General features: G+C 37.8%; 1 protein-coding gene across 1 annotated transcript; it reads left to right on the forward strand.

Annotated features, from left to right (window-relative positions):
* The first annotated feature begins 5,515 nt into the window (after positions 1-5,515).
* LOC6503268 (double-strand-break repair protein rad21-like protein 1) lies at positions 5,516-26,308 on the forward strand. The gene is made up of 8 exons (XM_001965810.4): positions 5,516-5,877; positions 5,934-6,224; positions 14,480-14,603; positions 22,128-22,304; positions 22,359-22,608; positions 22,661-23,408; positions 25,645-25,806; positions 26,115-26,308. Exons 1-8 carry the CDS (start codon positions 5,620-5,622, stop codon positions 26,238-26,240), a joined length of 2,136 nt encoding a protein of 711 aa, XP_001965846.1. The 5' UTR covers positions 5,516-5,619; the 3' UTR covers positions 26,241-26,308.
* Positions 26,309-27,083: the final 775 nt, after the last annotated feature.

Below are 27,083 nucleotides of genomic sequence, written 5' to 3' on the forward strand. Positions count from 1 at the left end.
TTAAATACATTTCCACGTCAGATAAAATTTGCGGAAAAAATGTAATGCCCGTCAGATAAAATTTGCGGAAAAAATTTAAAAATTACCTTCAAAGAAACAATCAAATGAATCAAACAATCCTAATTTTTAACTACAAAGCAAAATTCAGCCAAATCGGAGCATTTTTAGAAGACTTATAGACTTTTCATTGTGCTTCGAATTGAAGCGCATTGAAGATTTTTAGACTTCGTTCTAAAAAAGTACGCAACAATCAAAATTTTCTATGAAATTTTCTTTGGAAGGTTAAATAAACTTTGGGTGGAAAAGATAAGTACTGGGTACCATATAGTCCGGAAACATGACCAAAGCCAGAAACGGGTTTTACACTGGCTTCTTCACGCTGTACAGTACATACAGCATACCTTCAGTACCGTCGCAGGACTCCATGGCCATCTAGCTTTTGTGCCAGTCCAAATCACAGTGCAACAGTGATTTTGAACTTTTCAAGTGACATAGTAGGAATTGTTTATTGGGTCGAGTATATCACAAAACCATGTATGAAATATTTGTAGCACCCTCAAAATCTTGATTTATGGTTAAAAAACCGTTTTTGGGGACTTTTTTGCGCTTAAAAATTCCTGAACGCGTTTTTTAAACCGATTTCAAAATAGCCGGCGTTTTCCAATAGTTTAAGGTTGTAGCTTCTAAAAAAAAATATATCTTAGATTTTTTTAGACGAAAAGGACAAAATTTTTCCACCTGAAACTGAAATTTTCGCCTATTATTCGTGTTTTTCGGATTTTGACGCCAGTTTTTCGGTACAACTTACAAAAATTCTGTCATTCATGCCTCATTTCAATGTTGTCTTATTAATTCTGAATAAAACGAGACAAATTTCATCAAAAAATTATGAAAATTGGTAAGTTATAACGCTTTTCCCAAAAAAAAGGTCAATTCAACCTAGCGAGCGCTCCGGAGTAAAAATGTGTATAAGAATAAGAGTATATTCCTTTCTTCTGACAAAAATTCTGTCATTTATGCCACATATCAATATTGTCTCATTAATACTGAATAAAACGAGACAAATTTTATTAAAAAATAATACAAATGGTTGAAGTTATAACACTTTTCCCAAAAAAAGTCAATTAAACCATGCGAGCACTATAAGAATAAGAGCATATTCCTTTCTTATACATATAACGAATAGTGAGGTGGCATCGCTGGAGATGTCGGATGAGAGAAAGGGTTGCACGCGGTGTCCGGCCAGATCTCGTCGGCAAATAGGTGGGTTCTGAAACACCCCCTTCTCTCCCATTGATGCTGCCTCGGGAATCATAAATTATTTCGATAATGATGCGTGCGCGACCTCACGAAACGCGTAGGTCAAACTCGGGCTCCTTAGAACGGTGTATATCTGGGATCCCTAAGAAGGTACATGGCATAGGCTGGCGGCAGGGCAGTGGCAGATCGAACGAGGCGAAATATGTTTTCCCACTCCATTATAAACTTCATATTTATTCCTTAAAGAAATTCCTTAAATCTCTAAATAACATCTCTTTTCTGGTTTCCTAAATATCCTAATAATTCGAAATATAATCCTTCTTGCTACGCTTAACAATAACTTAACACTAAAGATTTGCGAACTTAATGTGTATTCAATTCAATAAAACTTGCGGGCGCGCGCTCAATTTCATCTCAAAAAATTTTTATTGCTAAAAGAGCTCCACTACAAAGTCCCCGTACGGAAGTGGGCCATGTTCGATTTTCATTCCTTTCTTATCTCGTTTCAATGCAGCAGAGTTGTTTACTGTCTAACTGGTGAAGCCTCTTCGGCCGGAACTCGGAAAACGTGGAAAAATATTGATCGGAGAATTCCGCATTACTTCAGCTGGCTTGGCATAGATTGAAGATCACTCACTTTTTTATATCCGCGAGGAGTCGTTGAAGCGCTTCCACTACTCGAGGCTGGAAAAGAAAATATGCAATTCGGGAGGACTCTTGCCTAACCCATTAACAATGCCAACAGCAAAACACGCAGCCAGCAGCAATGCTTTAGCTTGAAATATCCGGACACTACTTCCTCTTCTCCGCTTTCGGCACCGTTAGGCCATCATCCGGACGACACTCTCCGCTCCCTTGAATAACCGAGCGCTTCTTGAAAGCGCCGCAAGCACCCTGTCCTTGCTTTCTGTCCTATGACCGCCGGCTAGTCCTCGGCTATTCCTCCGAACAACGGAGCGCTCCTTGAAAGCGCCGCAATCGCTCCGTTTTCGCTTCTGCTCCTACAGGATAGCACCTATTTTACGGCGACTCCTCCGAACGAAGGGGTGCTCCTTGAAAGCGCCGCCAGCACTCCGTCCTTGGCTTCACTCCTCCAGGCTGACGCCTACTGCTCGGTGGCTCCTGTGAGGTTAGGGCCGAACCCTACCCGAGTCTCCAGCGGAGCGCCCCTTAAAGCGTCGCGAACGCTCCGGCTGCTTGCCGCTACTTCAGCTCCAGTCGAGCTCACTCGGCTCCTAGCTCCAAACTAGGTTTCGATGTCCCTTCCCCGCCCCGCCTCACGGGAGGCCGGATGGCGAGATTCGCGCCGCAACTGAGACTCGCTCTGCTTCTTCTGGCCGAACGTTGCTCGCACCTTCCTGAACTTCTCGATGCTTTTCCTTGCTCGGCCGAACTGTTTCGTGGTTAAAACACCAAAAGAACGCTGCTACCACGCGGTTTTCTAGCCTATGCTTTAAGCTTGTTGCCAGATCGTCAAATATATTTTTTTTCAGAAGCTACAACCTTAAACTATTGAAAAACACCGGCAATTTTGAAATCGGTTTAAAAAAACGCGTTCAGGAATTTTTAAGCGCAAAAAAGTCCCCAAAAACGGTTTTTTAACCATAAATCAAGATTTTGAGGGTGTTACAAATATTTCATACATGGTTTTGTGATATACTCGACGCAATAAACAATTCCTACTATGTCACTTTAAAAGTTCATTTACTTTTGTTTTTTTGTAACACTGTGATATATTGCGTCTTTAGCGATTATTATCTGCGGCCCACAGTTTATAAGGGAACGTCTCACATTGCGTTCTTCTAACCAATAAATTCTTAGCTACTATAATAATTCTTGCACTCAGCTCAACAATCGCTTTTAGTTTGAGACTGTATCACTGGCTCCAACAGGCACAAATTACCTCGGCATCTTCTCCGCTTCAACGTGCTGATCCTGGCCAGCTGTCATGTTATTCTTCTTAGATTTGTCGGTCCTTTTTTCACTTAGGCAAATCTATGACTAACCTGCGTCACTTCTCCCTTAGTTTCATGCATCTGCTGCATTGTTGGTGGAAGGTACCGATCTCCTCTGAGCCACCATAGTTACTCTAAAACCTCGGCTACACTGTTTTCTAAAAGCTCTTTGTTGCCCCGGAGAGTGCTGCCAATACCACACAGCACTGTCTTCGAGTCGGCCCATAACACAATCCGACTTATGGACACACCGAGGTCCTGCCTGACTGTGGTCGCCAATCTCGTTCCTATTACTGCTCAGCTCAATCTCTGCAGCTCAAATAGTGGAATCGAAGTCCAGGGTAGGTCCAGAACTGTTCCAATTTCTCCATCTCCTTATTCCAATCCATAAAGACGTTGTACATCTCAGCCGGTAATCGACCCATGAGATCTTCCTTTTCCTGACCTTTCGCAGCAATACATTATTTTTATGAATCAAGAATCCCAAGGTTTCAAAAATTGACATTAGCATACTATTGGCATAAGAATTGCCTTTTCGTAGCCACACTCTTCCCACCGAGTCATCCGTGACTAACCACCACTGCATTCTCAAAATGCTCGACCCCATCTAATATTCTGGACGTGTACACCAGGTCTGTGCATCCTGTCTACTGTAGGTGAACTAGATAAAAACTTATAAAGCTCAAATTCTGTTGTATCTCCTTTACTGTGGTAGATACACCAGTAGCTTACAATATGGTGGCCCCTTGTTCCGCGCAGAATTTAAAAACAATTTACCGATTGGTACCGCTGCATCAAATTGCATAAATCATACCTTTCCAGGCTTGTTGGGATTCTCCAATCTATATCGGTTTGTTTTGGAATTGGATTATATATAAGATATAATATAAACATTGCCTTGCATACATTTTATTACACTTTGAATAAATTTTTCAAACCTTGATATAAAAGGCACGTATTAAATTTAAAGACTTTCTAAGACATTTTTTTAAAAAATGAATAGACTTAAAAAAACATAAAATATCCATGGTGCCAATTCACCTCGAGTATGTCATATTCTAGTAACTTCTAGTGACTCCAATTACTGCATCAGGAATAAATTTTATACTAAATACTAATTACAATTTCGGTACCGCGACAACTGAATACAAATTATTCGACTACATCCGGGTTGCTCAGCCTTATACTTACTGTGATCATTTGTTTTTATATAGGTATTGGATATTGTTTTAGGATAGGTATAACCAACATTTAGTGAAGTAGTTGAGCGTGCTTACTACAAAATGCATGTGCTCTCACGGACATATTGTACTACAAATTTTCCAATTCTTCTGTGGGTCTGTTCGTAACAGAATCACCCCAATCCAACAACTTCATCGCGTTTGTTTTTGTCTACTTTTTACTGACATATCTAACATAAATGGAAATTAAATTATTCTTAATGGCTACAGACAATTTTACTCCATTCATTACATTAATTTTTCGACCTATTTTATATACCTGATATTTATTTATATCAAATTGGATGTGGCAAGCGTGTTCGTCACCTGCCATGAGATGGATTTATTTTATTTAAATAGTATTTATTTTATACTTAAGCCTAGTACCCAGATGAGATTAAAAATTTTAATTGACATGGCGTTTAACATGGTTTAATATTAAAAAAAATAATAATAATGTTTTATAAATAAAAAATTGCGCGACATAATCGAAAAGTATATAAAAGATACACGTAAGTGTTAAAAATAAATTTCTTTGCATTTTAAAATAATGATTTGAGTAAATTCTACAGAATTATGAAAATATTCGTAACAGCTAAACTTCTAAAACAAGAAAAGAAACCTAACTTCGGGCGAAAAGTCGATCAATCAGTTATATGCCAGCTATAGGATATTCTCGACCGCTCCCGGCCGTGCCGACTTATACACTGCCTACGAACAAAAGAAGGTTGTGTGCAAAGTTTCAATTTGGTAGCTTAAAAACTGGGAGACTAGTTTGCGTAGAAACAGACACGCGAACAGTCGGACAGCTATTGACTCGGGAGGTGATCCTGATCAAGAATATATATACGTTTTAGGGTCGGAGATGTCTCCTTCATTGCGTTCCACACTTTTGATCAAAATTATAACACCCTCTGCAAGGGTTTAAATATACTGTTTCATTATTCTTAATAATAATAATAATTTATTATGTTCCTTCAAAAAAAATCGTACAGAATGTGTGTAATAATAATTTATTATTAAAAAAAATCGTACAGTATGTTTGTATTATAACGCAGTTTAAGATAAGATGGTATAGTGCGTTGTTATCTTAACCGTGATGGCTATTTGCTATCGATAATTTCTAGTAGAGGATATGGAAGCTATATCAATTTTAATAAACAATCTGTTTTGTATATATTAAAATGTTTTATGAACATATTATATTGGCTAAGAAAGGTCCTTTGGCCAGGGTCTGGTTAGCTGCGCATTGGGATAAAAAAATAACAAAAGCCCATGTGTTTGAAACTAACATAGAGAAATCAGTTGAAGGCATTTTGCAGCCGAAAGTAAAATTGGCGCTAAGGACATCTGGCCACTTACTGCTGGGTGTTGTACGAATTTATTCAAGAAAGGCGAAATACTTGTTGGCTGATTGCAATGAAGCATTTGTCAAAATTAAGGTTTGTGAATATGTGAAATTTTTTTTTTTTTTTTAATTTAGTGTTTCTTTTTGTAGATGGCATTCCGCCCAGGGATGGTTGACCTACCTGAAGGGCATAGGGAAGCGAATGTTAACGCCATAACACTTCCAGAAGTTTTTCATGATTTTGATACAGCGTTGCCTGAATTAAATGATATTGATATTGAAGCTCAATTCTCTATTAATCAGTCCAGAGCTGACGAAATAACAATGAGAGAAGATTACGGCAGCTTGTCACTTTCCTTGCAAGACGACGGATTTGGTGATATAGGATTTGAATCGGAGACTCCGGAAGTGATTCGAGGTTCTTTGACTTCAAATATCAGTGTATGTATATGGTCTACAATTTTTAAAGCTTAAGGCATTAACAGGCTGTTTGTAAAACTCGTTGACAAACATAAAGTAATATTAATTTGGTACAGGGTGGTTTACATACCTATGATTAAAAATTTTAATGACAGATTTTATCTACTATACAGGCCGACAGCAACAAAATGTCCTCGCATAATTTACCCTGAAAAGTCCCATTGCTCTTATTTCTCCTTTGTTGTTGGATTGCTCTTTCATATGGGAAGAGCAAAGTCTTATACGTGTGCTGCTCCCAGCATAGAAAAATTACAAGAACAATTTTGCATAGTTTTCCTATTCTTCTCTTTTGCTGCCTCTGTTACTGAGCTGAGCAACAACACTTGCATAGTCTCAACGTTTTTCGGCATAATGCATTTTGTTGTTGAATTGCCGAAAACTTTTCACTGCATCATTGCAATCAATCACATGTAGCCAGTTTGCACATTGCTAAAAAGCTAAAATCATTTTCGGATGGGAATTTTATTAAAACAGTTTGCCAAAATATGATATTTAAATTTTTTTTTTTCTCCATGCACAAATTTACATTTTTGTACACTTTGCACAAATCCTTCTTTTCCTTGCAGGGAGTATATAAGTTGGAACGGCCGGGATCGGTCGACTATACCCTATAGCTGCCTTATAACTAATTCATCGGAAATGCCATAACTTTGGTGTTTTATAAGTTAGAGGGTTGAGACTTTCCACACATGGTATATTTGGTCAAAATATCGTATTTACATTTCATAAGGATCGGCCGAATATATCCTATAGCTTTCATAGAACGATCGGAATTGGCATAACTTTGGTGTTTTTTAAGTTAGAAAGATAAGGCTTGGTACAGATTCCATTTTGGGCAAAATAATCTTTGTCAAATTTCATAAGGATCGGCCGACTATATCCCATAGATGCCATATAACTGAACGATCGGAAATGGCACAACCTTAACTGCAAGGGTATATCAACTTCGGATCCGCCCGAAGTTAACCTTCCTTTCTTGTTTTTAGTAATACGATATGAAAAAAAATTTTGCACAGATGTATTTGCGGCTTTGTGATTTTGTGCATCGGGAGAGCACAGGGAGTGCTTGGACACCCCTGCTATAGAGTAAATATATTCTTGATCGGGATCACCTTCTGAGAGGATATAAACATATCCATCACCTTCAAACTTTGCACTCAATATATAAGTCGGAACGGCCGAGATCGGTCGACTATATCCTATAGCTTCCATTTAACTGATTTATAGGAAATGCCATAACCTAAGAGTTTTTTAAGTTATAAGGAAGCGACTTGCTACGTATTTCAAACTAATTGGGAAAAAAAATACGGAACTAGGTGGGGGCTTATCGGAAGATCACATGCGTTAATATACGCGTTTATTGTATTTTTATGTACAATTTATTGTGGGGCAAACTTTAGCTTAGTTCCAATTACTATTTTTGGTATTTATTACTCAAAAACAAAATTTAACTTTTTCGGGAATGAATGTAAAAATAATTATATCCTATGTAAAGTTTTTTTTTTATCATAAAATAATTGGTTTAATTAATAAAATTACAAAAAAAATGGTTTTAAATGTTATGAAATAAACTAAAGCCTCTTGAAATGGTAAATTAAAGGTGTGGAGAACCCACGCTGGTATCGTGAACCATCGATGGCGATGGTTTGTATTATGAAAAAGGAGCATTATCCTAATATTTTGGATAATTTGGAAAGCACCCTTGCAGTGGTTACCCCCTTCTTTAGCGAACACACAATTTTTCCTTATTAATAATCTTTATTCATCAATATCTTTATAAGGGGTGTGATATATGCGTGTTATGAAAAGGTGTGCTAAAAAACTTCGTGTTTCTTCCACATGTTAACTTTACCGTATTTTTCTTCTCTATTTGCCTTGCGATGACCGACGCCTTGCCTTCTTTTGGTCGTCACTAACCAATTGATAAGTTTATATATATGTGCTTATTCTAACAATTCAAATTTAAATCAAAAATTCTATTACGGCGGCAACATTCTCTCCCCCGTTATTCATCCCGATTCGTGGTCAGTTACCATCCTCCAAACCGACGTCCAAAACCGCTACCCTCGTTGCTGGTCTTTCCAAAACGCCGTGCTGGGTCTTTATAGTCACTCGTCGAACTTGCCCGTCCTTGGCCATCATTGTGTCGGTCACTCGTCCTCTTAACCACAGGTTCCTGGGCAGGAGCTCATCCACGATGACTACGATGCTCCCAATAGTTATTGGAGGTACCTTCTCAAACCATTTGGTGCGCCTGGTTAATACGGGCGCATACTCTTCAATCCATCGCTGCCAAAAACGGTCCCCGAAGCGCTGAGTCTCAATCCATCTACGCTGCAGATTCATCCCTTCTTTTGGCAGTGGCTTTTATCCATTCGCTGACCCCAACAGTAGGTGATTCGGGGTCAGAGCGGCGTCATCCTCAGTGTCTAGACTTACGAACGTGAGCGGTCGCGAGTTGATGATAACTTGTGCCTCCATCAATGCGTTTCTCTGGCCCTCGTCGTTGAAGGAGTAATTTGGGAAAATGTTTTTCAAAATTCTCTTTGTTGTACAAACAAGTCTTTCCCATGCTCCACCCATGTGTGGTGCTCCTGGTGGGTTGAATCGTCACTTTATGCCATCAAACTTAATGGTGATCTTATCATGCTCGATCTTTTTCAGCTGCTCACGCACGGCTTTTTCCGTGGCTCTGAAGTTCATACCATTGTCTGAGAATATTTCCTTTGGTGTCCCTCGAAGCGCCATAAAATTGGAGAGGTATATGATGCATGAACTTGTGTCAAGAAGGCGATATCGAAATGCATCGCGCGCAACGTGAGGCAGGTGAACAGAGCTACCCATCTGTTCTCCTTGCGCCTGCCGACGTTCACCAAAAACGGGCCAAAATAATTCAATAATCCAAAATCGTTTATTGCAGTCTCGTGAGCGAGGTGATTGTACTTCTCGTGAAAGCACCTCACTATTAGGTTAGTTATCCGGCATTCCAGCTATCCAGTTATCCTGGAGCTATTATAATTGCGTCCTCAGCTATGTCAATTGAGTTCAGTCTGCCTCTAGTCCGCAGTACTCCATCGTTGTCTAGATATGCGTTCAATCCGACCAATCTGTTTCCTCTGTGCAGAATAAGACTCTAGCGGTTAGCCCCTCAAATGCTGGAATCTGTTACGTAGTTCTTCCACCTCGACTGTCTGTTTGGCAGCGCTAGGTTCTGAACGGTCTGGACGTTGTTCAGCCAATAAAATCTATCGGAATTGGTTTCCGAGATTTGGACTGACGCTTTCATGGATCCACTCTCAAATCGAGTTGTTTCTGCGGCGCAAACACATTGGCGCAGCTTGGGCTTGTATTCCTAATCTTTGGAATACAGATGTGTCTACTAAGGTCACAGATGATCCTTCGTCTAGGAATGCATAGATTTCGATCATCCTGCTGCCACTGCGTAGCTTAACTGGAATGATGCGAAAGAATTGACTTCCATGGTTGTCATCTTGATGCGTACTCACGAGACTTTGTGTTCTGCCTTGTTTCGTGTGATGTAGCTCATGGTGCCTCCTTGTACATCCGTTAACTCCACAGTTGCCGGTTCGACATCTATTGCGATGTACTTTAAGGCAGCAGAAACATGCTTTTCTCGATGTGATTATCTGCCACCTGTGCCACGTGTCGAGGTTCAAGAACACCTGACGTTGTGGTGGGCGGTGACTGATGTCGCCGCACGCCACGCACCCCGATTGAACTTGCTGCTGAGCTGCTTCCGTCTGGCTCGCGTTCGATCGTGCTTGTCCTCGTGATGGTCCAGGCTCATCCGCCTCTTCTTTTTGCGTTGCTCGACTGTTGTGAGTGTTAACAGCGCCCGATTTGTAAAACGATGGCGCCACTACTGAAGATGCTACCTCTGCGATCTTGTACAGCCAATCGCTGAATGCTTTAACTGCCGCTATCCTATCGTCGCGAGGTTGCATTGCCCAGTTTAGCTTGTGTTAGTTGGGAAGCTTATCAACGAGCTCCTTAACCAACATTGGATTGTTAAGATGTGCCTTTAGATCGAATGCCTCCATTATCGCACAGACGTGGCGAACTGCTAGCGCGTACTCTATTAACGCCTCCAATCTGTCTTTGGGTGGTGCCAGTCTTCGCACCTTTTCCAACATTCTTTCTAGGATATGCTCTGGTCTGCCGAAGAACATCTTCAGAGTGCTGATGACATCTGGAACTAGGTTAGGAAGTAAAAGTTTATCCCTAATCAGTTCACGAGCCTTTGCTTTAAGCGACTTTTGCAGACGTAGCATGTTTTCCACGTTAGTGTATCCGGCTGCTGTGGTGCTGCGTTCGAACGTGCTGATAAATAACGGCCACTCCTCCGGATCTGCACTGAATGTTGGAAGATCTTTGGGTACAGCTTGTCGGGCCGCTATTTGACTGCTCGTTGGTGAATCTGTAGCTCGAACCATCCCCGCTTTCGGTACATCAGTGGGATTCATCTGCATTAGAAGTTTATAATTTTCTTTTGCCTCCGATTGTCTTTTCTCCTCTAGCATCTTTAAAAGCTATTGGTTCCTAGAATTGGATTGCCTTCCTGCGCGTGTGTGTTCTCTCCGCTGCCAGCCGTATCGATTAGTAGTTTGGCCGTCCCTAACCTATCAATAAGCTTATATATGTGTGCTTATTCTAACAATTCAAATTTAATTCAAAAATTCTATTACGGCGGCAACAGTCCCTATGTCCGGGAATCCATATGATATGGATGCTGCTCCGCCATCTCGCAATGTAAAATGCCTCCCACCTGGCCATTCAGGTTCGACCCATCTGTGTAAATATGTAGTCATTTCATTCCTCTCTCCAGGGGATGGAGACATGTTAGTTTGTGGAATTTACCATGGCTAGTCCTTCTCCATAAACCCGCCTCTTATATTCTTATTTCTGATATTTATCCCACATTATCAATAAGGGGAATTCCCAGGGCGGGCCATCAGACCAAAACCTGGTAGAATTGGTAAATTACCCATTTCAGCCATACCGCATACCGACAGGTGTAGCGCGCGATAGCCTCTTTGTTTAATCTATCTTTTGTGTTAAGCTTCTTGTCCAGTTAAGTTACTTTGCACTACAGCTTTCCTCTAAGAGGCCTCCAAGGTCATTTCTATTTTCATGACGGAAACACTCGAGAAGTGACGAGAAGTGGAAATTTCCCAGTGTTCAGGCAATTCTCGTTGTAGGTTATAAACTGCCACATTTAAAAGAAGGGAGGAGAATACACTTTTGGATTGCCTCTCCTACCGAATCTCTAAATAAACTCTCCTAGTGTCTCCTCGACAGTACCGTTAAGCAAAATTGACATCGCAAGCGCATCAGTTATTGAGCATGGTATGATGTTGTTGAAAGCACTTTCGATATCTAAAAAGCAATGAGCGCATATTATTAATAATTTACAATCACAAAATATTCTTTATTTATTTTATAGTTATTTTACTTTCCCCCAAACTTCCCAAAACGAAATAACTTTTCTAAAATTTTTTGGTAAAAATTATCTAACTAAAACATTTTCTAACGATTGAATACAACATTTTATATTTAAAGACCGGCCGTAGTCGAGTTCCCCGACTATATGATAGCCTGTACTCATTTTTTCCATGCGAAGTTTATTTAACCTTCCAAAGAATAGACGGAACAAAATTTGACTCCAAAAAATTGTTATTTGCATAGGAGTCTAAGTGTCAAAAATTATAGCTCCATCTCATATAGTCTAGTATCATAATAACTAGAATAATAGTATCTCAATAGTCTACATCAAAACTAATTGAAATTAAAATAATAATCTGCCTGCCTGTTGTTGACGATGTTGTGGTTGTTTGACATGTGCGAAGAGTTCTTATTCTTTTTTGTATTCCTCTTTTTTTTGGCTCGAGTTTTCTTGCATTCGAACAATTAAAATTGTGATTTAAAATATGTCATTACCTCCAAATGTCATTAACTCTCGGACATGGACAACCTGTGAGTCAACAGCAGGAGATTTGTCCCCTATTTTGTTTGTGCCATGCTTTGATTTCTTTTGGGTTTGTCTCCATTTTGGCCAAACACAATTTGAATTATGTCCATGTTAGTCAGATCAGACCTGTTTAAGTGTATAGCAACCTGGCTTTGGCAAGGGCTTTTGGAGTTTAAATCAAAAATGGAATCAAAGATAATGCTACAAATCATCACCGGGAGATGAGCACTCGAACTGGTCAGATACTAAGATAGCCACAAAGTTGTTGCCAAGCCCCACACTTAGCTTTAAAAATGGCCAGACAGAAGAGCTGGGAGATTTGCCAGCAAGCAGAAGAAATGTTATTATGATTACAAAAATTGCAATCGGCAGTAACTCCGAGCTAGTGGCAGATTATGACGACAACGGTGCAAACAGACCGGACCAGGCAGCAGGTGAAATGCTGTCCCTGCCACTGAAAGAAACCAGATTTGGGGTCGCACTATCCGTTCCAGTTCATGGTGATAGTGCTAATGATTCTCGTGGTGTGATAAATTACACGTTATTTTGACACGGTCGGGCGAGTGCAGGGTTTAAGACGATCCTCGCTATACTAGTCTTTCTTTCCTACTATGGTCTCTACCACATCCTATCACTTTGCTCTACTAACAAATTTAAATCCTTTATACTAAGCGCCTCATCTGTGCAACACTCTTCCTCGTGATATTTTACTCCTACTCTTCTCTTAAACATAAATATTATTACACTTTGAACTTATTATGACTGCTCCTCGTAGAATACAAGGGTATATTGAATTAGTGTGAATGTATGTAGCGGGGAGAAGGAATCGTCTCCGGCGCTATGAAGTATGTATATTTTTGAACACCATGTCTGTCTGTGTGAATGCGTGGATCTCAGAGACTATAAAAAATTGAGCTTTTTTGCATAAGACGTATTACATTTTCAAATGTTTATCACGAAATTCTAAAGAAATGGAGTAAGAGTCTTTTTTTTTTTAAATCTCATACTGTATTTTGAACATGTGGATTTTCGGAACTATGAGATTTGGTATTCACGAGAAGTGGATGGAGCATGTGGCGGGGACGCGACAAGAGCGACGTTCATCTAGTTGATGTTGCCGAAATTTTTCATCTTGCTTAAGCGATCACTTCCTTACATATGTATATACGGATAATATTTTATTTTGTATGTAGAGAAATATATATTCTATATATTTATACCCTTGCAGAGGGTATTATAATTTTGGTCAAAAGTGTGCAACGCAGTGAAGGAGACATCTCCGACCCTATAAAGTATATATATTCTAAATCAGGATCACCTCCTGAGTCGATATGAGCATGTCCGTCTGTCCGTCTGTCTGTCTGTCTGTCTGTCTGTCTGTCTGTCTGTTTCTACGCAAACTAGTCTCTCAGTTTTAAAGCTATCGAGTTGAAACTTTGCACACACCCTTTTTCCCTTTGCAGGTAGTATATAAGTCGGAACGGCCGGGATCGGTCGACTATATCCTATAGCTGCCATATAACTGATTGATCGGAAATGCCATAACTTCGTTGTTTTTTAAGATAGAGGGTTGGGACTTTCCACACATGTTATATTTGATCAACATATCGTATGTACATAAGGATCGGCCGACTATATCCTACAGCTGTCATACAACGATCGGAATTGGCATAACTTTGGTGTTCTTTAAGTTAGAAAGATGGGACTTGGTACAGATTCTATTTTTGACAAAATAATCTGATTTGCCAAATTTCATAAGGATCGGCCACATATATACGATCCGCTATATATCTAATAATATAAGATGCGTGGCGACACCTAAGTTTTTTGCTATTTTTTTTGGCGGTTAATTGATATTAATTTGATCACACAGAGGAGCTGTTTAAATGTACTTTAACTTTCTGTATCTTTAGATAGGCTACGGGAAATTGCTTGGAATGCCAAATTGCGAGCCATACAGGCTAGTGGCTTGCTATGGATTTCGCTATTCCGCCTTCCGCTATGCATCCGTGTATTTATGTTCAAGCTCGGCAGAGGCCCGGAGCTTCTAAGGTCCCTTACCACCTCAAGCAACTTATTTAAGTCACCTTAGTTTATCATTCGTTCGCTATTAAAATTCGAGCTTCTAGATTTACTCGTCGTTTTTTTTTTTTGTTAAAAAATTTTATATTCCACAGTACCATGTAATATTTAAAAAACTAATTGTTTTTTATACTTTATCTTTTAGGAAAAGCTTTTTGATTCCGAAGTTTTAGCAAATATAGAGTCATTGGATCCGCAACCAACCGAAGACCCAACAGATTTATCCGACCATCGATTAGATGGTGATGGCTTTGGAGATTCATTCGGACGTGAGTGCAAGTGTACACTTAAAATTTATATATAAGTAAATTTCTTTAAAATCACTCATTATACCCTTTCAACGCAGTGAAGGAGACATCACCGACCCTATAAAGTATATATATTCTTGATCAGGATCACCTCCTGAGTCGATATGAGCATGACCGTCTGTCTGTCTGTCTGTTTCTACGCAAACTTGTCTCTCAGTTTTCTATCGAGTTGAAACTTTGCACACATCCTTCTTTTGTTTGCAGGCATTATATAAGTTGGAACGGCCGGGATATCCTGTAGCTGCCATATAACTGATTGAATCGGAAGTGCCATAACTTTGGTGTTTTTTAATCTAGAATAATGGGACTTTCTAGGGATTCCATTTTGGGCAATATAATCCGACTTGCATTCATAAGGATCGATAAGGATTTATAAGGATCGACTGACTATATGCTATAGCTGTCATATAACTGAACGATCGGAATTGGCATAACATTTGCTTTTTTAAGCTAGAATGATGGGACTTTCTATGGATTCCATTTTGGGCAATCGAATCCGATCTGTCAAATTTCATAAGGATCGGCCAATATCCTGTATCCTAAGCCGCCATATAACTGAACGATCGGAAATGTTTCCAACATTTTTTGTTGGAAACTGATTTGATGGTGAAACTTTCCTAATGATCAACTATATACGGTCCCATATACATATAATAATATAAGCTGCTACCTAACTGCAAGGGTATATCTACTTGGGCTCCGCCCGAAGTTAGCTTTCCTTTCTTGTTGTGTCTTTAACATCGCGATGGTTTTTAGTTATTTAGGTAAATTATTTTTTTGCATACGTACAGCCCACCTCCCGTCCAACCGACCGGGGGATAAATCAGAAAGATGTTTAAGAGAAGAGTAGGAGTAAGATATCACGAGGAAGAGTGTTGCACAGATAAGGCGTTTTGTAGAAAGGATTTAAGATTGTTAGTAGAGCAAAGTGACAAGATGTGTTAGAGACCATTGTAGTGCGAACATAATAACCTGAACTGCCCGTGTTGGGCATATGCCGAACTACAATGGCTAAGGGATAGAGGGCGAAAGTTTCTAGTCCTTCTACTAGGATCGTTAAAATTTAAACGTGTAAATGTTGGCTGTCTACATTACCATAAATAAGATTATATAGAAACATGAAACCCAGCATCATTCTACGGTTTGTTAATGATAAACTATGATAAATCTAATAGGACACACAGATTGTTAATCTAAGTTAATCGTTCCAAGGCGTACCTGGCGAGGACTAGATCGATAAAATGACATAAGTTTACATTTCGAGTCGTTAATCGAGTCGTGTTTTAAATATGAAGTGATAAGTTTTTCAAAAAGCTTTGGAATTGGAATGCCTCTATAATTTACAGCGTCGGATTCTTTCCCTTTTTTATGCAGCTGAATAATGTAAGATTCCTTCCACATAAGGGGAAAGGTCGAAGTCTCCAGAGAAGTCAGTGTTCGCCTATGAGTTCTCAAACGTAAGCAGAGGGGGAAAAGATACATGTTTGTGCTTAGTGTTTACAAAGTTATAAAACTGCTTCGGATCCTGTGTAAACTGATTCCGGCAGCGGCGAATATAATTTTTATAACATTCTGCGTTATGCACGGTGAAATTGGACCAAGCTTTTAACTATCATGAGATAGATAATTTATCTTTATTTAAAAGTCTATTCTTGACGTTCTTTAAATTTATTAGGTGCTTTGTTAACCAAGGCGGATTAGTTTAAGCGAACGGATATTTCCACCGCCCGCAGGCGTCGATATATACTCAAAGTGTAATACAATTTTTGTAAGGCAATGTTTATATCCTCGCATGCCATCAGACCAATAAAATTCCAAAATTAACTTATTTTTTTTTCATAAGGTCAGCCTTACGGATGATACGAACTTTATGAGATTTAAGTGTAGACTGAAGGTCAATGAAGCTATTCTTTTCAATTAAAGAGTTGTGTACCGAGCGCACATTTTACGAAAAACGCTAATCAACACTTCGAATCCACTTTTAGTGTGTCATGAACGATCTCATTTCGTCCTGAACAGTACGACAACCGTCACAGCAAAAGTGGAGACCAGACCTATGTGAAATGGTATCCGAAAACGTTTTCACAGAGCCAGCAGTGGATGGTAGGCTGGGTTAAGTAGATTGTCTTATTAAAAGACTTTAAGGCACAGAAATGTTTAAATTCCATGGTTATTAACTAATAAATTAATTAATTAATTTTATTTTTGTTTTTAATACCTTGAACCACTGTATCAGAGAAACGAAAAAGGTAGATTAAAGAGAGCGACTAGTGAGAGTTAGTAAACTGCAAAGAATAGCTATAGGAATATCTACTGAGCTACAATAGAACCAACACCGTAGAAGATAAATAAGCTGAGCTATTTTTGGAAGAAAATTAATAAAATTATTATTTTACCTCCAAATGTACCACTGCACACGCGAAACGATACGAATGTTTGAAATGTAAATATTGGTTTTTATAAATATAAATAAATAAAAATAAACACCGAATTGTTTAAAGTAACGCAGTGTGTTCGAGGAATTCTGCTATATGTAATGAAATGATAACTGACATATACATATTTTGCATTTAATAAGCTTCTTTTTTCTCCACTCTTTAAAACTTGTACGTGTGGATTTGTAAAAATATTGCCCAGACTTTTTCCTAGTTCCCAAAAGCTATCAAGCTGCTGGGGTAAAAAACACATTTCCTCTTTTATTTGAAGTATCTTTTTAAGGCTCTCGTTCCCGGTTTTTATTTTTATGTTGCACAGCAGCATTATCATTCAATGTCCTCCTTTTTAAAGCATGAACTGTTGCAGTTCCCGACTTCCACTGATTTCAACGCATTCAGTCAGCAAGACTGGTAGCTGTGCACTAGGTAGACTTGGATCTTCTCCCACAGCTTTCTGCGCTTAACACACTTCAGGGCGTTCAGAAATTTTCGTCTTTGCGTCACAAGCGTCTTTGACAAAAATGGCAAAAAGTTCTTTTGATTGGAACATAGTAAGTCAGTAAGTAAATATTTAAAAATTGGTATGCCATAAAATTGCTGCTTAATAACCCTGGATGTTCTTTCTTTATCTTCAATGATGTTTGGAATATAGATTTTTCAACAATATTTAAATTTGAACCACTTCAAAATGGGAACGCCAACATTTTTTAAAAATGTTATGATTCTGTCTGCGACATGAGGCATTATACTAGGATACATGATTTATTGAAATACTCAATGAATCATAACACTCAATGAAATAGTATAAACGTACTAGGATACTGATCGTAATCCTAAACGTTTTAAAGTAATTTCAACTTTTAATCTCAAAGTAAGTTTGCAATTTTTTTTCTTTATTACACGGACTTAAAAGTGAAAAACTTTTAAGTTAACAAAATAGTTATGTCACGTGAAAACTAGATCTCACTAGGTCTCTCGTTTGAAGAAATACTTATGAGGTATTTGATTTTAAGAGGGACTATGGTTATACAATTAAAATTCAAAATCACAATCAATTCTTCTCTTTATCTCAAAGCGGACGGACGTGTTTTTTTTGTGCGCACTGCGTTGTCATAAAATTTGCTTATTAGATTATCATAAACAATCGGTGTTTATTTCTATTCACTTAAAAAAAATAAAAATAATAAAATATTGCAATTCATAGATCCGTATCGCTTCGCGTGTGCAGTGATATATTTGGAGGTAAAATAATAATTTTATAAATTTTTCTTCCAAACATAGCCCTGCTCTTCTTCTTCATCTCTTACGGTGTTGCTTCTATTCTATTGATTAGTAATAAATTAATTATTTAAAATCTTAATAATTATGGAATTTAATTTGTTCTGTGCATTGAAGTCTTGTAATAAGACAATCTCGTCTTCCCAGCATACCATCTATTGCTGGCTCTGTGAAAACGTTTTACACGCTAAGTGTGCCGGGTTCACGGCCTCAGTTTCGGATGCAGTCTCGCGTAGGTCTGGTCTCCACTTTTGCTGTGATGGTTGTCGTGCTGTTCAGGACGAAATGAGATCGTTCATGAGGCAGACTAAAAGCGGTTTCAAGGAGTTGATTAGTGGTTTTCGAAAAATCAATGACCAACTCTGTGCGCTCGATACACAGTTTAGTAGTCTTCAACTACTAAACGAGTCTCCAAAGCGTAAAAAATCCTCTTTTAGTGATGTGCTTGTGGCGAATAATCTTCAGCCTGCTCAGCCGACAACTATGCAGCCTCTTATATCTCTGGCCACCCCAAGGGCCGGACCTGAGAAAAATATTTACATGTGATAGAACTCTGCGAAGAGGCGGAGGAGTGTTAATCTCTGTAGACTCCAAACTAGCTTCTGAAGAGGTAAAATCACAAGAGTTTGGTGACATTGAATTCCTTTGCATCAAAATCACTTTGTCCGATCAATCTTTGTATGTTACCTGTTCTTACATACCACCTTCGTCCGAACCGCCAATATACTGGCAACATTTGTCCGCTATTCGTTTGGTTTTCGATCGTCTGTCTGATGGTGACCAGCTGATAGCTCTGGGTGACTTTAATATCCCAGAACTTATATGGTCAAATGTATATGGTCAATTCACCGTCTTTACAGCTTAACTCCCACCACGACTTCCCTGTGGGCATGTTTGACATGTCACTCGGGCAAATTAACCACGTTAGAAATTCTTTAGGTCGGCTGCTGGACTTATGTTTCGTTTCTGATCCTGATGGAATTACTCTTTCCAGAACTTTGCCCCTTTCTGACCCTGAGGATCCATATCATCCCACTCTTGAGCTTTCAATTGAAAACAACTCCTTAATTGACCTTAAGTCTACACTTAAACCTCATAAAGTTCGTTTCTTTCGTAAGGCTGACTTTATGAAATTTAATAAGTTAATTTCGGAATTTGATTGGTCTGATTTACTGGCATGCGATGATATAAACTTAGCATTACAAAAATTTTATTTCACTGTAAACTCATTTTTTGACGTTTGTGTGCCGTGGAAATATCCGTCCGCTTCAACGAATCCGCCTTGGTATACAAGGCATCTTAACAACTTAAAGAATAGTATGAGTAGACTTTTGAATAAACATAGATTATCTGGCTGTACAGTTAGTTATTCTAGATACTTAGAAGCCCGGTCCAATTTCACCGTGCATAACAGTGAAATTCGCCGCTGCAGGATTCAGTTTACTCAGGATCCGAAGCAGTTTTATATCTTTATAAACACTAAGCGTAAACATGTATCTTTTCCCCCACTGCTTACGTTTGAGAACTCTTATGCAAACACTGATCAGGCAATGTCCGATCTCTTTGCACAGTTTTTTCTCTCTTGCACAGAATCCTTCATTATTCCGCTGCATAAAAAAGGGAAAAATCCGACGCTGCGAATTATAGAGGCATCTCTAAAATGTCAGCAATTCCAAAGCTTTTTGAAAAACTTATCACTCCACATTTGCAACACCTATGTAGTTCAATAATAACTCCGTGCCAGCATGGCTTCATGAAGCGCCGTTCCACCACTACCAACATCTTTTATCACGGATGGCTTCCGGAATGGCTTACGAACAGACGTCATTTACACTGACTTCAGTAAAGCATTTGACTCTGTTAACCATTCGCTTCTTATAAGTAAACTCAGTCTTTTGGGATTCCCGACAGATCTTCTTATCTGGATTTCGAGCTACTTATCTGGGAGAACCCAACGTGTTTTCTTTAAAGATGTTACCTCGCGATTAGTCCGCGCCACATCTGGGGTGCCCCAAGGAAGCCATCTTGGACCCCTACTTTTTACAATGTTTATTAATGACTTGCCCCTTGCCTTAACTAATTCACTTTTACTTATGTACGCTGATGACGTTAAGCTATGCCTTCAGTATAAATTCACTAGCGCCCAGTCTAGACTTCAATCCGATTTGGATAAACTTCAAAATTGGTGTTTAGCAAATACCCTAAAGCTTAATGGATCGAAATGTAAACTTATGTCTTTTTACCGATCTAGTCCTCACCAGGCTATGTACTTTCTCTATGGGAACGCCTTAGAACGATTAATTCAGGTTTACGATCTTGAAACTTAACGAGATTTGAAACTTAAATTTACCGACCATATATCTACCATGGTTAATAAAGCTATGGGTGTGCTTGGTTTTATTAAAAGATGGTGTAAAGAATTTAATGACCGGTACATAACTAAAACGTTATACACATCACTCCGATTCTTGAGTATGGATCGTGTGTCTGGAGTCCCAATATGGAGTACACCAAGATCACATTGAATCTGTACAAAAAAACTTCCTTACTTTTGCGCTTAGGGGGAATTGGGATGAAAATCTTTACCTCCCCTCTTATCGTAGTAGACTTTTACTAATCAACTTACCATCATTAACAAACCGTAGAACGATGCTGGGTGTCATGTTTCTATACAATCTTATTTATGGAAATATAGACAGCCAGCATTTACTAACACGCTTAAATTTTAACTTTCCTAGTAGAAGGACTAGAAACTTTCGACCTCTACTCCTCAGCCATTGTAGTTCGACATATGCCCAACACGATCCGTTCAGGGTATTATGTTCGGACTACAATGGTCTCTACCACATCTTGTCACCTTGCTCTACTAACAATCTTAAATCGCTTATATTAACCGCCTTATCTGTGCAACACTCTTCCTCGTGATATATTTCTCCTACTTTTCGATTAACTATCTCGGATCTATTCCCGGGATTCGAGCCGTACCTCACGCGGCAGCGTCTCTCGGTCGGTTGGACGGGAGGTGGGCTGTACGTATGCAGTGGGAACCGCGCAAAGAAAAATATACTCGTTTCCCCAAGTATATAGGTGTTCTATATACTTAATATATACTTATATACTTCAGTTCTTAAAGTTATTATATCTCCATATTAGGCTCATAGCTGGATTCCCGTTACTACATGTTCGGTTCCGTACGATTGGTCATAATGTTTAAAAGTGATGCCATTGAAGTGCCATAGAGGACATAAATACTAATTAGTACTGAGATATTCGGAGATCCAATTTTTCCAGTGCGATTTTTTTTTTTACACTGAGACAATTAGTGTTAATTACGCTATTATATAAGTCCCGTGTGCAACGCAGAGCACACGGCTTGCGAAACTGGTAGGGACAGATAAAAGTAGACGCAATTAAAATTTAATAAATTATATTTTATGTGGGCTATTTGTAGGTGCTAGGCCCAACCTTCTCAATATCTAAAAAATTTTAAAAATTCATTTTGATCTCTACAGAAATTAGTCAACTAATTCCTCAAGTAGTGAACTTGTGAAAATTCTTTTGTTTGCATTTTTATAATACTGTTCTGTAGTGTGCACGTTTCCAAGGCGGCTCCGAAAAATTTATAATACACAAAAAAAAAAATAGATAAGAATATTGTATTAACGGAACTTAATAGGCTCGGAAATAATTTTGATATTTTTTCAATGATTGTGTCTTTGCGCTTTAATACCCATCTGCGTTACCAGGATTCAAATTGTATTATATTTTTTAGAGCCGGAACTTTTTGAAGACGATTTATTTGGAGAACTGCCACAACCACCTGATCACGGAATAAAAGAAACCACTGAACCTCATGGCGATAATTCTGACGATGAAGTTGTTGATAATTTTAATAACATTCCTTCCCCTGCAACATCTCCGGCTCCTTCTATAATTAATGATAAAGAAGGTGTGTATTTACAAACTTTTGTTATCAGAATAATACAAAATTTAATTTTTAAAGAAAATATTGCTAGTGACAATGCCGATGTTTCTATTAATGTGCCATTGAATGAAACTGTTCAGAATGAGGATGAAGGATTCCCATTAGCACCCATTGACGCAACTATTTATAAAGGCGTTACAAGAGCTAAACGTAAAAGAAAACTTATTATTGATGAAGTAAAAAATATTTCTGGAGAAGAAATGAAAGCTCAATTGGCTGATACATCTGATATTTTAACAACTCTTGATCTGGCTCCACCCACAAAAAGGTAGTATGTTTGATTTTTTTTTTTAAGTTAATAACATAAGTTTTATTTATAGACTAATGTATTGGAAAGAAACTGGAGGTGTCGAAAAGCTATTTTCCCTACCATCAAGGTCCATACCAGCTAGATCACTAGTTAATAATTACAATAGGCAATTGTTTTCCCATTCGACTGTATTGGAAGATTTCACATGTGTGGCGCCTATTGAAATCCTTGCATTAGAATTTTGTGCACAAGAAAACGAAACATCATTAATTATTTTTAATAAAAAGGGACGAAAAAGAAAGAATGACTTTACTACGCATTTAACTTCTGACCATGTAGCAGATACTCTTATCCAAAGCTGGGAAGCACCTGAAGCCGTGAGAGAACATCAAAAATCATTGGGCATATCTGTATTATCATTGGATATAGCTACAAAAGACCATGAAAGTATTTCTTGCCAAAATGATACAAATATATTTGATAATATTCGTAGTCCTGAATTATTACCTTTTAACGATATGGAACAGTTTTCATCAATAACTGAAATTCCGTTAACTCCAAGAAATTCAAATCATGATATTGATGATTTTAATCAAGGAGACTCAACACCTGCCGGATTGGATCACGGTCAAGTTACTCCGCAGCATACCAGTTTTTGCGAACTTGATAATATTTCTCATCCACCATCCGACCAAATAAATTCTATATTGAAAGAATCTTTAGATAGGCCACTAATGGTTGAAAATGTATTTGATAAAAATACAAACATAACGCCGAAGGATTGGCATAATTATGAAGTATCAAATTCTGTTGTTCAGGTAAGACTTTGTTAAAATATTTATTTATAAATTACATACAAAATGTCTATGTATAATTTTGTCTTCTTCATAACCTCGTGCTTCCAAAAAACCATGTCCAAAAAAAATACTTTTAATTTCAGCGACTTTTCCCTTTATATTTATTGATCTATTCTGTATTTTAACGCGCGGCCATTTTCACACAGAAAATAATAAGGAATTCTCTTGCAAGGATTGAATGCGGTCTTGATGAATCCAGTATCGGATGGACCAATGACATATATAAGCTTTTAGGATCAATTTAGGATTTAGGATCAATCCCCCCCCTTGGGTCTGAGAATTATAAGATGATATAATCTCAAAATTGAAAAAGAAACACATTTTTACGCGATGACTGTTCAGTACAGCATTATTATTATTATTATCGCAGATTGCGGATTATTATCGCAGTGTAAAATAAAACTTACAAAAAAACAGGATATTATTCTGAGTCATATCCCCCCCCATATCAAAAAGCTATCTACGCCACTGAGCGTGTCAAATTTGGTTTTTGTTGCCAACAAGTGTTGAGGATATCAGTGCTTCCATTATGGTACATCTCGTTTGATGTGACCTGGTCCTACTCCATAGAGCTGCCTCTCTTAGCCTTACTGTCAGTAGCGCCCATTAGCTTGACTGGTCAAGGTTACATTGATTTCAAGGATGACATCTAGAGCATCGCTGGGTTTACTTCGCAGGCTGCCTTTTTTAAAAACCGAAGCAATACGCGGAGTCTTTTTTAAATCTTTCTCTACAGAAGCAATACGCGGAGTCTTTTAAATCTTTCTCTACAGAAGCAATTCTCTAGTGCGATTGCCCTTGTATAGCCATTTTACCATCTTTGCAGACATTTTTCTAATCAACCATACAGCCGACAAGTGTCGTCTCGAAAGTAATGTTTACCAAGAACTGCCGTATCCGGTAAACCGATTGGTAGACTACTCCTACTCTGGTCAGTGCGTTAGCTATCAAGTATGGTACTATCTTCTTAAAAGACCCTTCGACCGATTTAAGAAGTTCGACTCAGTATAGTGAAAAAATTTACAGCGATCTTCTAAAAAATCCAATTTTGAAAGTCGGTGTGCAAAGTCAACAATACCAATGAGTGGTGTCATTTGACCTTTGTTCGTTTCAAATTTGAATTTTTTTATAGCGTGCTTACGGAAAAATTTTGAATTTTTTTTTTTTTAAGTTTAAGAATTTTTTTAATTTAAAAAAAAAAATCACTTGCTCCATAACCGGCTCTCCTTTAATGTTATGGAGCAAAGTCCACTTAACCGAATTATCTTTAACCCCCAGGGCAAACATTGCTTCCAGTACCCACAGCATATATTAAATTATAAACTATAAACACCCGGGTTATAAATCAAATAACCCGGTTTTTTTTAAAGCAAAAATCTATTTTTATACCCTTGCAGAGGGTATTATTTGCTCAAAAGTGTGCAACGCAGTGAATGAGACGTCTCCGACCCTATAAAGTATGTTTATTCTGATCAGAACCACCTCTTGAGTTTATATAAGCATAACGCTTTTCCCAAAAAAAGTCAATTCAACCTAGCGAGCGCTCCGGTGTAACAATGTGTATAAGAATAAGAGTATATTCCTTTCTTCTGACAAATATTCTGTAATTTGTGCCACATATCAATATTGTCTCATTAATACTGAATAAAACGAAATAATTTCATAAGGATCGGGCGACTATATCCTATAGCTGGCATATAACTGAACGATCGGAATTAGCACAACTGCAAGGTTATATCAACTTCGGCTCCACCCGAAGATAGCTTTCCTTTCTTGTTTTTTTTCAAAAGCTACAACATTTAACTTTTGAAAAACACCGGAAATTTTGAAATCGGTTTAAAAAAACGCGTTCAGGAATTTTTAAGCGCAAAAAAGTCCCGAAAACGGTTTTTTAACCATAAATCAAGATTTTGAGGGTGTTACAAATATTTCATACATGGATTTGTGATATACTCGCATTCACTTTTGTTTTTTTTGTAACACTGTGTTATCAACGTCACTAAATATTATTTTCGGATTTATTATTTTTGTTTTGTTTATTTTATTACTGGATTTATATTTTATTTGATAGCAGCTATGTAAACAAGATTTTCTCTCTAGAAAAATCTTAAGTTTTCCGTTCCGTATCCCTTTTCGGATTTCCCTAATTAATATTTATTTTCAAGCATAACAAAATAAAAATTGTATATTTTTTTAGAATCCAAATGAAGAACAAATGGAAAATGAAACCGATGAACAGTTTGAGGAGCGAGTCTTAAATAAAAGAGCTGCTCAACTTTTTATAGATGTGAAAGCTCATTTAACGGCAAAGGATAATATGACTTTGTCGCAGCTAACATTAGGAAACTCAAGAAAGCAGGTAATAATAAGAAGTCGATTTTCGAGACTATACACAATATATCCGATGTTCTCGCCAAATCAATTAGCCCGCAAAATAATAAATATACTTAAAAAAAATTATTCTTAGGTTATGGAAAAAAATAAATTAATTGTATATCCATATATATATATATATATATATATCTCGTGGAGTATAAAAAATGCGTAGACTTGAAGAGAAGACTGACGCTTATTATATAATAAGCTGTAATCGTCTCTTCCACTCCATGCACTATCTTAATCTCTTGTTAAAATTTTTATATTTACTGATCAAAGACTTATTTTCAGGCTGCTCAAAAATTTTATTCCCTTCTTGTCTTAAAGAAATTTAAGGTTCTTCAAATTATTCAATCGTCACCCTACGCCGATATTGGAATTATGCGTGGACCAACATTTGAAAATCCTAAAATATAAAAACGGATAATGATTATAAAATAAATATAAGAACTTAATATATATATAACAGATTATTATAATACAAATTTTTATTTATTTTTATTTTAATAACTAAATTAATAAAAAAAAGTTTTGTTAATTTAAAGGGAATGAAAAATTTCGGCATTGTTATTTTTTATACAGGCACAACTCCTCTTTAAATGATAATTTTATTTTTCCGCATTTACCATACCTTGTCGGGACATGCATAATTTGGTGAATTATTTTCCATTTAAAAATTTAAGGTACGCAGGCTTAAAATATAACATTAAAAAAAAATATTTGTTTTTTTTTTATCTGTCTCAACTGAAGGGAAGCTCTTTGCTCCAAAGTGCTGTTTTACTTTAAGATTTTCTTTTCTTTTTGAAAGCAAAGACTTGAATTTTGTTACTGTCCTACACCATGATTGACACAAACACATTTATAGCTAGGGTTGGGAAGCTTCAGTGGATGCTGTCGGATGAATCGGCCTTGGAGACTGTGCGTTTGTTGGAGCTGACGGCCTTTAAGCTGCCCTTTAATCCAGCTAGCTCTGAATTTGTGATTACTAATTCCTAAGACTGGATTTATATTGCCAGTATCTTGGTTATGGCACAGATTTTCTCAGTGCCTCCGGGGGCCTGTCTCAAGAAAATTTGGAGTCCATTTTTGTCGAAACGAGAAGTATATATGTTGTATTGTTAATGGTTATGGTCACCTATAACCCCCTGTCTTTGTAATCCGTCCAGCTACCGACGTGTGGACGCTGGCATCATAGCCTGCTACATTTTGGTGGCACTGTAGGCATCAAGGTCCTCTGCTCCCGAAGTTTCTACTTCCAGC

This window comes from Drosophila ananassae, chromosome 2R, assembly GCF_017639315.1.
Source record: "Drosophila ananassae strain 14024-0371.13 chromosome 2R, ASM1763931v2, whole genome shotgun sequence".
Lineage (NCBI taxonomy): Eukaryota > Metazoa > Arthropoda > Insecta > Diptera > Drosophilidae > Drosophila > Drosophila ananassae.

Bases quoted from the DNA above. Each gene is read 5' to 3' on its own strand.
- LOC6503268 (XM_001965810.4), top strand. From the start codon at position 5,620: ATGTTTTATGAACATATTATATTGGCTAAGAAAGGTCCTTTGGCCAGG. The intron at 22,305-22,358 runs GTGTGTATTTAC...TAATTTTTAAAG, and splicing joins TATAATTAATGATAAAGAAG to AAAATATTGCTAGTGACAAT. The intron at 23,409-25,644 runs GTAAGACTTTGT...ATATTTTTTTAG, and splicing joins TATCAAATTCTGTTGTTCAG to AATCCAAATGAAGAACAAAT.